The sequence below is a fragment of the Myodes glareolus genome, chromosome 2 (assembly GCF_982192425.1).
Source record: "Myodes glareolus chromosome 2, mMyoGla1.1, whole genome shotgun sequence".
Lineage (NCBI taxonomy): Eukaryota > Metazoa > Chordata > Mammalia > Rodentia > Cricetidae > Myodes > Myodes glareolus.
In genome coordinates this window covers 101422536-101435274 of record NC_142027.1, presented here as the reverse complement: position 1 = coordinate 101435274, position 12739 = coordinate 101422536, and the positions used below count along the sequence as shown (strand labels likewise).

General features: G+C 45.2%; 1 protein-coding gene across 2 annotated transcripts in view; it reads left to right on the top strand.

Moving 5' to 3' along the window:
* The window catches only part of Cyth3 (cytohesin 3), a 98147-nt gene that overhangs the window by 66624 nt on the left and 18784 nt on the right, over positions 1 to 12739 (top strand). For both annotated transcript variants that reach the window (XM_048436802.3, XM_085683771.2), the window contains exons 2-4: positions 5644 to 5726; positions 7509 to 7573; positions 8011 to 8077. In XM_048436802.3, the coding sequence (XP_048292759.1) occupies positions 5644 to 5726; positions 7509 to 7573; positions 8011 to 8077 (215 nt within the window). The remainder of the gene's footprint in view (positions 1 to 5643; positions 5727 to 7508; positions 7574 to 8010; positions 8078 to 12739) is intronic.

Below are 12739 nucleotides of genomic sequence, written 5' to 3'. Positions count from 1 at the left end.
GTGCGTGTGTTGTGAGCCTCACCGTTGACTGAGCAAGAGTGAAGAGACTCCCGAGAAGGTCTATGTAAAAGACCTGGGCATAATGGAAACTGTGATGTTGCAGCAGAACCCCCAGTCCTCCTTCTAGGAAGGAGATGTAGGAGCCTTACTCTGAGCACCAGCCAAGGTTTCATCTACCAACTGTGCTCACAGGAAATACACTGTCGGTCGACTGTTCCTCACTGCCTGTGGCTGACTTCAGGTTGATGTCACACTCAGGAGAAGCAGTACTATATCAGCTGACTCCCTTAGCCTTCCAGCAGGCACACCCCCACCTCTGCTGAAAACTCAGCTCACAGACAGGTGATGTCAAGGCCCTCCACAGTGAAGCTGTCATCCATTTTTACAGCCAGGAAAGAAAGCATAGAGGGGAGCCTTTGCTTCATGTTGCTTCTGTTATGGAGATACTCCTTCTTATCAATGATAAGTACCTCTTATCAATGGTACTTCTTATCATTGATAAGTACCTCTTATCAATGGTAAAGACCATGATGGATGAAAACCATTGTCTTTTTTTTTCTTTTTTTCCTTTTTCAAGACAGGGTTTCTCTGTGGAACCCTGGCTGTCCTTGAATTCCTTCTGTAGACTAGTTTGACATTGAATGCACCGAGATCTGCCTGCCTCTGCCTCTACAGTCTTGACAGTAAAGGTATGTACCACCAGGCTATGCCTTTTTTTCTTATTTTAAGTTGGAGGAAATAGTTTTCATTATGACACCTTTGTCAAGAGTGTCACCTAAGCCAAGAGAGTCAAAGTGACAGCGTGTACAAGATGTCAGGATGTGAGTCCAAGCCTTATATTAAAGATTGGCGTGTTACTGGGGAAGGTCTGGACAGTTAGCCTGCCCTGAGAATTGCCTGCCTTTTCACTCTACATGTAAAATTGGCTGTGAGTCAGCAGATCCTGTGGCTGTAAGGAGATTCTGCTGGTGATGTTGATGGGGCCTTCTCTGGCATCATGGCAAGGTGGAGAAGTGACAGAAGCAGTACAGAGATTGGTCTAGGAATAGTCTACCATGTTCTTTATCCTGTGCCTTAACATGCACACTGAGTTACACTACTCCAACCCTGTTAGTCAGTGCTGAAGAGTGCTCTGCTATTTCCCAGGCCTGTTTCTGCCAAATCCTTCAAAAGATGTTACTAGAAGAGATGATACTAACCATTTAAGGCCAAGTGTTGTTTGGGGGGAGGAGGGATCATTTTTTATCATGAGAAATTTTAATTTTTTTCTTTTCCTTCCTTTTCTTCTCTCCTCTTCCACCCCCACCCCCCAGACAGGGTCTCACCATGTAGCATGGAACTTGATATGAAAACCAGGCTGGTATTGAACTTACAAAGATCCACTTACTGTTGCCTCCTAAGTGCTAGGATTAAAAACTTGCCCTGCCACACCTTGTGGTTGTAGAGGACTGCAATAAGTTGTCCCACTCTAGCTGAGAATTGAGTATAATAAAGGGTCCTTTGGGGGTTGACTCAAGGTTCAACAGTCCTCTGCACAAGTGGGGAACAGGAACCGAATCCAGCAGCTGAGAGAGACCACACATTTCTACATCTGTTTTTATAGTACCCCAAGACCACGCCCAAAGTGGTCCAGCATCTCAAAGGCCATTGGCAGAAGGAGTTCTCACAGCATATGGTGATATTTTGTTTGTGTTTTAACAAATAAAGCTTGCCTGAGGAACAGAATGCAGAGTTAAGCCACTAGAGGCCAGGCAGTGATGGCGCACACCTTTAATCCCAGGACTCAGGAGGCAGGGGCAGAGGGATCTCCGTTAGTTCAAGGCCACTCTGGGCTACACAAAATTGATCCAGTCTAAAAGAGAAACAGAGCCCACACAGAGGTGATCCCAGCACTTAGGAGTCACATCCCTTTAATCCCAGCACTAGGAAGGTAGAGACAGGAGTGATAAGGCTGGGCGGAGAGAGGAGTGTAAGGCGGGAGGAGACAAGAGCTCAGTGAGTCTGAGGCAGCAGTCTGAGGACAGGATCGGCCTATGGTCTGAGCACTGACAGAGGTAAGAACTCTCGTGGCTGCCGCTCTGCTTCTCTGATCCTTCAGCTTTCACCCCAATAGCTGACTCAGAGTTTTTGTTAAGAACAATTAGAATTCATGCTACAACACCCAGCCTAGAAACATCAAACTTAGAATGTAGAACTGATAGCCAACCAAATAGATTCAATAGTTTTTAGTTTACTTAGTCCTTTTTTTCTGAAATCTTTCAGAGCAAAATTTAGATATAATAGCCTTGTACCCCAAAATACTTGAGTATGAATCTCTAGAAAATAAAGATATTTCCTAGGTAACTACAACACTATCATCATACCTGACACAAGTTACCTTTTTAAAATCACATTTTGTGTGTGTGCATGCATGTGCATGCCACACCATGGTGTATGTGTGGAGGTCAGAGTCAGTTCTCTCCCTCCACCATGTGGATCCTGGGGATCAAACTCATGCTGGGTTTAACAAGAAGCACTTCTACTGGCTAGGGCATCTCAGCAGCTCCTCTCTTTATTCAGACAGGGAGGTTTTGGTTGGAATTCCTGGTAACGTGAATGAGCGACCCTTCATTGTTTAGTTCCTCATTACCTTTAAAGGAAAAGACAGGCATTATAGGAAGGGAAGAACTCAGGCAGTCCATGGCATGTTTCCAATTGAAGGGACATTGGAATCGGCAGAAGGAAGTAATCCCGGTCTTTCCATTCATCTTTATTCTTGGCAGCCCTCTGGTCCTCAGGTGGGAGGAGGAAGACTTGGTAGAAGTTTTTAGAAAAACTGTCTTGCAGAAGGTTGAAGCCTACATCTCTCTTTCCAGACTCCTTTGTACATGCACGTTGGAGAAGTCTGCAGAAGAAAGGTTTACTTAGAGTTAATTTCAGGAGACTGATCTGTTTGGTAGACAGACTGGAGTACATTTACTCTCTGATATCAGGCTGACACCACTCTGGAAGCTGGCTGCTTTGAGAAATATTCTTTTTGTTAGAGTAGATGTTTGTGGTAAGAGTAATAACTTTGAAGAGACAAGAAGTGCATGCTTGCGTATGCTTCATCTTTCTGGGTGTTGGACCTTGCTGGTTTTCTCCAATATAAGTTCTTGACTCCCTTTATATCTTCTCTTTGAATACTGTATGTGTCGGGCATGTCTTCTACTTTTGCTGACTAGTGTGAACGGGGACCTGAGACAGGTTTGGCCAGTGAGAATTAAGGAGCTGTCCTATAGGACCTGGGAGGAAGCTTGAGGATCGGGGTGAGAAAGCACGTAGCCTTAGCTCTGTCGGGGTAGAAGCCAGTTTCGTGATGAAGCTGGCACTCTGTAAGGCAGAAGGAAGACAGTGGTTTCAGGGACCTGTGGAGCTCCTAGTCTGACCCAGTGCATGCTGCACAACTTGTAAATCTGAGTTGTTCATGCTTAATGTTGAACATCTGGATGTGTGTGTTCATGTTGTTTACTGGATACACATGGTTTTGTGGGGCATTATTTCTTTTTAAAAGATTTTATTATTTGTGTGTGTGTGTGTGTGTGTGTGTGTGTGTGTGTGTGTTCATCTGCCCAGTGACTCTAGAAGGGGCGTATGGCCCGTTGTATTCAGAGTCATGGAGACTTGTTAACTGCCTGATGTGGGCACTGGGATCATCAAACTGAGCCTCTTGATGGAGCAGCAAGTGCTCTTAACTACTGAGCCGTCTTTCCAGCCCCATTATGTCTTTGGTATCTCTTCTCTAGGGAAAATCATTTAATCTCTCTTGGCTGCAGTTATAAAATAGAGATAATAATGACTGTCTTCATGGTGTCTGAGGGGTTCAATTGTTTCACAGCCCTGTCTAGTAGCTCTCTCCTTCGTAATACTGTGGCATAGAAGATTGCCTGAGAACATTGCTAAGGTGTCATTCAGTTTCTGTTTAGAGCTAGTAGAGGAAGAAGGAAATTAGTAATATGACGTCTTCTCTGCTTTTCACCTTTCCTCCATGCTTTCTTCCCTCCCTAGAGGCCATGCTCTTTATGGACGCTGCATTTATTGTTCGGGTTATTTTATGACATGTGTTTAAATGCCTTTGATGTTAGGGTTTTTTTTCTTTTTTTAAGTTATTTTTACTTTATATGAACTGGGTTTTCTCTGTGTGTATGTCTGTGTGAGGGTGTTGGATTTCCTGAAACTGGAGTTACAGTTGTTAGCTGCCGTGTGGGTGCTGGGAATTGAACCCAGGTCCTCTGGAAGAGCAGCCAGTGCTCCTAACTGCTGAGCCATCTCTCCAGTCCCATGATGATTAGTTTTAATTGTCAACTTGACATAATCTAGAATCACCTGGGAAAGAAGTCTTGGTGGTGAATTTTCTAGATTAGGTTGGTTTGTGGCTATGGCCGTGTGAGATTTTCTTTGTTGGGCTGAGGTGGGAAAGGCCTACTCTGAATGTAGGCAGCACCATTTTCTGGGCTGGTCCTAGTGAATGAAGGGAGCAGGCTGGGCACTGCTGTGGTTCACACACTCATTGCTCTCTTCTCTTGACCGCAGATGTGTGTTCAAACTCCCATGGCATCCCTACAGCAATGGACTGGAATGGTGGGCCAAATACACTCTTTCTCCCGTAATATGCATTTGTCAGGGTATTTTATCATGGTGGCAAGGTACAAAACTAAGACATTACCTAGACAACATATTGCTTATTTTTTTGCTTTTGTGGTCCATAAGAGAATGTGTCTGAAGTCTACACTAATGTCCTGAAGACACCTGCTTGTTGCTCGCGGTTTCCTCTCTCTCACTTCTGTATGAGGTTCTAGCACATTTACTCATCCTGCTGTGGATGACATTTAACATCTTTGTTTTTAGTCTGGAAAATGTGCTGCTTCGACATTATTGTGCTTCTTGCTGCCCTGCTGGAGGGTATTCTACTGTATATAGTTAAAGAAAGCTGCTGGGTGTGGCATGTGCATCCTTGATGCTGTCTGACGTACCTGAGTGCTTCCCAAAGTATCAGTGCCCTTTTATGCTCCTCATGCCCTGCTCCCACCCGCACCCCAACCAATCTAGTGAGACTATGTGCATTTTTATGCTATCAGTTAGATATGCATAAGAAGTCTGTAGTTCTAAAGGCTGTGGTGGGGCTTGAGTGGGAGGTCAGCATCAGGCTGCTTTCCCACTGTTTCTCACTCCCCACATTGTAACCACTTTGACCTTTCTTAGCTTTGTGTGTCTGGTTCAGTGCATGTTTTATGTGTTACAGATGTAGAGCTTTGAGAGTGAAAGGCTAAGAGACAGTTGAGGGCTGAGTAGGGCAGGAAGGCCTCAACCAGCTGGACTGGTTGGCCAGTGTCTGTAGTGCTCACTACATGAGGGTACAGGGAAGTACCCCACCATATTAACTTCTCATAAGGGCTCTGTGGGTGGGGAAGGCTGGTGGTAAGACTCTGGGCAGGCTAGTCAGCCTTTTGGTGGAGCGAGGTGTACACAGATGTGGCTAGTGTCCTTGTAGTTTCTGTTTTTCTCTAGAGAAGCAGGCAGTCTCGGTGGGGCGGGGTGGGAGGGTCAGGGTGCTTCCCACTGCCAGTCCACAGCCTCATCAACTTTCCTCTGACGTTGTTGACACCTCCCCGCCTCTCTCCCCAGTGCCTGAAGACCTGTCATTAGAAGAACGAGAAGAACTTTTGGACATTCGTCGAAGGAAAAAGGAACTTATTGATGACATTGAGGTAAAACAACAGCAAAGTGTCCAGTTTGAATTTGTGTGGAATACTAAATAGGGTAGCTTCAAGAAAATAGGAAAAATGTGAGAACCATAGAGACAGAAGACAGGAGTTCTCCAGGCTGAGGGGGCAAAGACTCCATCTCAGACAGCACAAGCTCTGGAACAGAGACCACAATGGTGGGACCAGCATTCCCAGTAGATGATTTTGTGACCCCAGAGTTACAAGTGTTGGAGTAGATGGTGACAGCAGCCTGATAAACATGCTGCCCTTTTACCCAAGCACTTAGGTAGGTGCCTGCCCTTTTGGCAGTCCAGTATCCTTTGAGTGAACAGACAAGCACTTATTGGATGATTCTAGCTGTATACTAAGTGCCTACTTGGTGGTGGTAGGAACAGAATGACAAATTTAAACAAAGATGAATAAAACAGATGGATAAACACTGCCTTCCCTCATTGTGTACTTGACTCAGAGGCCAGGGCTGAGGGGTGTCCCACAGGAGAGGAGATGAATGAAGCCACAGTTTCAGCGCTGGGATGACTGTGATACTTCAGAGACAGCTCAGAGGCCTCCCGGGTCCTTTGGTGTGGAGCTTCCTCAGGAAAGTCAGTCGTGTGGCCATTTTTTTGAGACGCTTCCTAGTCATTGTCATTGCCAAAGTAAATGTCTCCTCATAGGCCACTGACTTTAGAGCAGGTCTTGTCCTAGACAATAGCTCCTTTCTAGGAACTTGTTTGAGTTTGAACTTGTTGGCACACACATAACAGGGTTCTGAATAAAATGTTTTTTGTACTTGAGAGGTAATTGGTGGCAGCTTTGGCTCAAGGTTAGTCTGCATTCTTGCAACCCAGAGAAATCCTTTGTCTAAAGGATTGAGAATGGATATCATGTGGACAGCAGTGATCATACTGCTCAATAATATAGACTCTTCCTGAACACTTCATCCTGTCGCCAAGGATGCTGCCTGAAGCTCAGGGAGGCAGGGAAGCCAGCTGGTGGAGAGTAAACAGTTTCTGTCCCTCTGCTTCTGATGTCTCTGAGTTGGGCCTGTCCTTGGGGGCTTCATCTCTCTATTTTTTTTAAAATCATAGCTAGTTATCACTTTAAATATTTATTATTACTTTAAATTATGTATATGTGTGTGGGTAAATGCACATGAATGCAGGTGCCACAAAGGAGTGGGATTCCCTGCAGTTGGACTAAAAGATGGTTGTAAGCCACCTGACTGACGTATGTGATGGGAATTGAACTTAGGTTGTCTGGAAGAGTAGTACATGCTCTTCCGAGCCATTTCTCTAGCCCCATGGGATTTCATCTTTCATCTCTTATGAAGTGACAGTCATGAGACTATTGATTGGCAAACCTGATGTCAACCTAGACATATCTGGGGTTCAGCTTCCTCTGAGAATGAGGCTGCCCGTGCCTCCGGTTGTGTGACTGCAGTGGAGTGAGCTGAGGGCCTACATATGCAGTGGAGTGAGCTGTAGAGCATATGCTTCTACATGCTTCTGTGGTTTTACTTCCTTCTTGATTATTTCCACACAAGCACTTCAGAACCTGCCTAGTGGACTCCCTTGATGTGTCTAATGACAGGTGGACATTTGTGTGTGTGTGTGTGGGTGCATGTGTGTGCGAGCATGCATGTGCACATTGTGCTGCTCTGACATTGAGTCTACCTCACTGATACAGGTGTTGATGTTTTGACCTTGTGATGCTCATGTGAGTCTCTGAACTTTGAATATATGATAGTTAAGATACCCTGTGACCCAGTTTCTTTCTTTTTGACAGAGACTGAAATATGAAATTGCAGAAGTGATGACAGAGATCGATAACTTAACATCCGTGGAGGAGAGGTAAAGTGTTCGCGACTATACTTTCAGGTTCCTTACCCTCTGATTCCTGCCTCTTCCCTGTGAGCACACTGACAACTGTAAGGGCGGGGCTGGGAAATGGAAGACTTTGGAATTATCCATTCCTTCTTCCTGCCTCTTATGTCCTCACCAACTTTGTAGGGTTGGGACTCTGGATTAATCTTTCTGTGTCATGGGGAGCTGTATTTCTATTTATTTATTTATTTATTTATTTATTTATTTATTTATTTAAGAAAGGCACTGCTTTCCACCATTACCCTTTCTAAGAAGAGTTACTGAGGGCAGTGGGCTGTGCTGGACCCCGTTGTCTCTGTGTCTCAGGTTGACCTGAGATGGAAAAGGCACAGGAGGGTGTGATTCTGCTGCACTCTGTGGAAGTGCTCACTAATTATTTTTTTTTAATTGTTTAAAATCAATAGCAAAACTACTCAGAGGAACAAGCAAATAGCCATGGGAAGAAAGAAATTCAACATGGACCCCAAAAAGGTGAGAGAACTGTTAGAGCCTTGTGGTGTGCAAAGGATTAACTGGTTTTAGTGGCTGACTCCCCTGGAACAGAGGGAGCCATACTACCTCATGGAAAGATGGAGTTGCTATTTCATTTCATCACAAGCAGGGTAAAGCAGGTGCTTCTGGATGAACTGTTACCTGGACCTAATGGACTTTCTCACAGTGTGGGGTTCTGAGTGCAAGTGCAATCAATGGGAGCCCCTGGGCTCAGTTTGTGGGGAGCTCCAAGTCCAGATACTCTCTCTAAACAGTCCTGTGATGTCTGCCCACCACAGGGTTTAGTCAAACTGTGGTGAATTGCTTAATAGATTTCACTTTGTGTCCCTTTTGACCTGAAATGTATTGTTATGCTAATTGCTGGTTCTATTCAATTATTTATAATTAAGTTACTCAATAAAGACAAAAGACTCATTTAATCTACACATGGCATTTTGCTGAGGAAAAAAGTACCGAAATCATTTGGTTGTAGACGTGGTCATGATACTTGGCTTAGTCAGCTAAGCTGTTGGCAACAAAATACCACAGACTGAAAACCAGGCTGGGTGGTGCATGTCTGTAACCCCAGCACTGGAAGGTAGAAACAGGAGGGCAAGAGGACCTACAGAGCCAGCTGCAGGCCCGCCTGGGACGCATAAAAACTGGCATGTGTAAATAAATGGATAAACATCGAGGTTGCTCGCATGGCTGTGTTCTAGTGCAGTCTCTTCTCAGTGCAGACAGCCACTTCTTACTAAATCCTCCATGTGGCGGGGTGTGGAGCTTCTCTTTTCATGAAGCCACAGTCCCCTACTCCAGGGGCCCCAAATGAGCTTGTATCACCTTAATTACCCTCACCATCTCTACCGCCACAGGCTGTTGTAGGTTTGGGCCTCTAACCTATGCAATGTGTGAGTTTTGAGAGACACACACATTGAGTCTAAGGACATACCAGATAATCTCACTTTGCAGCTTAGAATCCGGTTTACACCCCATGTCTTGCTGCACATGTCACCCTGTGAAAGCACCAAGAAATCCTTAGAGTGAGCATCTTTGGGTTAGGAGGCGCTGTCAGCCTCTAGTGATTACAGCTTAAAGAACTTTGGCTTGCTTGTTGTGTTGGAGTCTAGAAGTAGCACTGGGGTTTATAAATAAATCAGAAAAGGTTTGATTAGATCAAGGAAGTCTGGAGCCACATTACCAGAGAATGCTGTGTCAGTAACAGTAGCCAAACAGCGTCTTCTAAAGCTTGAGGGGGAAATGATTTAAAACTGAGAACTCTGTCCAGACTGTCACTAATGGAAAAAAAAAAACAGTGATATTTTTAGATATGCAAGGACTCATAAAGTTAGTCACTAAGACCTCGTCTGATTTTCTGTTAACTAGCTGAGTAAATATACCTGAAACAAAGAGATATGTCCATGGGATACAGAAAGTGCGCAGAGTCAGGTGTGGTGGCTCAAGTTTGTAATTCTGGCACTGGGGAGACTGGGGCAGGAGGGTCATACAGTTCAGTTCCAGCCTGGACCACAGAGGTGACAGTGCCTCTTAAAATGGTCACACACAGGGGCTGGAGAGATGGCTCAGAGGTTAAGACCACTGACTGCTCTTCCAGAGGTCCTAAGTTCAGTTCCCAGCAACCACATGGTGGCTCACAACCATCTGTAATGAAATCTGGTGCCCTCTTCTGGCCTGCAGGCATACATGCAGGCAGAACACTGTCTACATAATAAATAAATAAATCTTAAAAAAAAATGGTCACACACATATATGCAAAGAAGCCAGCAAAACCTATGTCTAAATAAGAAGAGAGTTAGATGGAAAATGTATTTTAGGAATTCTAAATTAGCTCGAAATGTTTTATAATATAGCAAAGGAGAAGAGGAGAGAAAGATATAGAGATAGCTAAGGTTCCTAGGCATTGATAGGTACATATAAGTTTAAATGATTGTCAAGATTTTGGGTTGGCATTAAAAATAGGAATGAAATAAGGTTTGTAAATTACTAGGAGAGGTTAAGAAGGCATGGTTATGACAAGTGTGGTGGCCTGGGCTGCATAATCGGACCTTTTTACAAATCCCTCTCCCACAGAAAGATCCAGAAATCTCCATGATAAGAGACAAGAGAAGTAAGTTTCAAGAAATGATTGCTCACCATGAACTTGACTTGGCTAAATTACCTAGGTTAAAATAAACACTGGGGAGGTGGTTCATTGAGTAAGAACACTTGCTGGCTGGAGACTCAGCACCCGCATGATGGCTCACATCCACTCTAGTTCCTGTTCAGAGGATTTGATGCCTTTTTCTGGCCTCTGCAGGTGCTGCATGTACATGGTACACAGACATTCATGGAAGCAAAGCACCTATACACATAAAATAAATCAGCTGGGCCATGGCAATGCACACCTTTAATCCCAGCACTCAGGAGGCAGAGGCAGGCTGATCTCTGTGAGTTCGAGGCCAGCATGGTCCACAAAGTGAGTTCCAGGCCAGCCAGGGCTACACAGTGAAACCCTGTCTCAAAAATAAATAAGTAAATAAATAAATTGAATTTTACTGAGACATTTGGTTTCCTTTATAAGTAATTGTCTAATGTGTAGTCACCTATACCTTCTGTAACAGATTACCACAACTAGATGGTTTAAGACTCAGAAATAGCCAGGCAGTGGTGGCGCAGGCCTTTAATCCCAGCACTTGGGAGGCAGAGGAAAGTGGATCTCTGTGAGTTCAAGGCCAGCCTGGCCTACAAGAGCTAGTTACAGGGCAGGCTCCAAAGCTACAGAGAAACCCTGTCTTGAAAAACAAACAAACAAAAAGACTCAGAAATAATCCTACAGGAAATAAGGAGTCCAAGCTGAACGCCCTTAAACATGGAGAGGGGAGTCTGTGCAGGCCTCTCTTTTGACTGCAGCGATTGCCAGCAGGTGCTCCTTAGCTGTAACACACCCTCCAGTCTCTATCATGGCCTTCTCTTCTGTACACTTTCTCTCACTGTCATCCAGACTGGCCTCGAACTCATAGAGATTCACATACCTCTGCCTCCTGAGTGCTGGGATTAAAGGTGTGCATCACCACATTGGGCTTAACTGCTCCTCTTTTAAGAATACTCATCACCATATTCCAAGTGTGCCTCCTCCTGTGTCCTTGGCTTGCCTGTGTCTCCCAACCCCACCCTCCCCCCCATGGAGCTCTTTCTTTCTTGGTCTCAGGCTATCGACTCCTCTCTCCTTACAATCTGTTTTAGACTCTTCATCGCTGTGGCAGATCCCTGATGAGTTTAAAGGAGGAAAGATTAGTTTGGGCCCATGGTTTTAGAGTTTGTCATGGTCGTCTCAATGCATGGCTTTGAGTTTGAGGTGAGGCAGAACATCATGGAGTAGAACAAGTAGCAATGGCCCTCTGTTCATGTAGACAGAAAACAGAGAAAAGCAGGGCAGGGCCAGATAGACCCTGCAACTGCACACCCCATCAGCCCATTTCCTCATACCTGACCCTATCTTCCACAGCTCTTCTACCTTTAATCTGCCAACCTGGAAGAGTCTTAACATTAATGAAGTCAGACCCTCAAAATGTAGTCTAGTCCAGTCTAATCATGTCTGGAAACATTGTCACAGATGTGCCCAGAGATGTCCTTCACTGACCTAGGTGTCTCAGTCCAGTCAGGTTGACAAGATTAGCCATCATAGGTTTGCCTGAACTTACCAGTGGCTTCCCTGTTTCCCATGACCAGAGCTTGTGTCTGTTGCAGAGGAAACCCATCCTTACTGGGGGCCTCCTAGTGTCTCGTGTGTGTCTTGTAAGCCAGAAGTGGCCTTGTTCTATTTGATTTTCTCACATACTTGGTGGTCTACACGCTCCATAATCAGTTGTATTGATTAGTTGTCTCACTGTTGTGATGCAACCTAACAAATGCGACCTTAGGGAGGGAGGGTCAGAGTGCAGGCCATCGTGGTGGGTAGGCGTGGTAGCTCTAGTGGGAGACAGAGCTGTGAGTGCTGGTGCTCAGCTAGCTCACTCCTTTTTATTCAGTCCAGGAATCCAGCCCATGGAAAGGGTGCCACCCACTTCAAGGTGGGATCTTCTGCTCTCAGTCAAAACTCTCTTATAGCCCCCTCACAACCATGGCTTTTCTCCTAGGTCATTCTAAGTGTGGTCAGGTTTACAGTCAGGATCAGCTGTTACAAAGACCTAGTTCTTTGGGAGGGTTGAGACTCAGTCCAGGTCCTGAACATCTAGACCGTGTGTTCCACGAGCTCACTGCGACCTGGCGGAGGCCTGGGTTCCAGCTTCTGGCACTCAGCCTTGAGACCACAGACCCTGAAGCCCCAGGTTGGGAGATGGGGAGCCAGGTGACAAAGATGAAAAAACTTCTTAAGGGCACTGGGAATATCTGCATCTGCCTAAGGGTAATTGAGCTCTTTGAGGGATAATGGCCACAAACTCAGTCCTTGGGGTATCATAGTTACAGTCAAGATGTCCTGGACCAGACCCACCTCAGGCTCTGCTTCCGTGAGGCTTTGTTCCAGCATCCTGGGTTCTTTCAGATGCCCTCCTCCTTGCCCTTGGCAGATTTCAGTGTAGCAAAACTTAACAATTTATGCTCAGGTTAGTCTTTTGAATTCAGATAACCCTAGCAAGAATTCTATAATGCTGAAGTATTGAC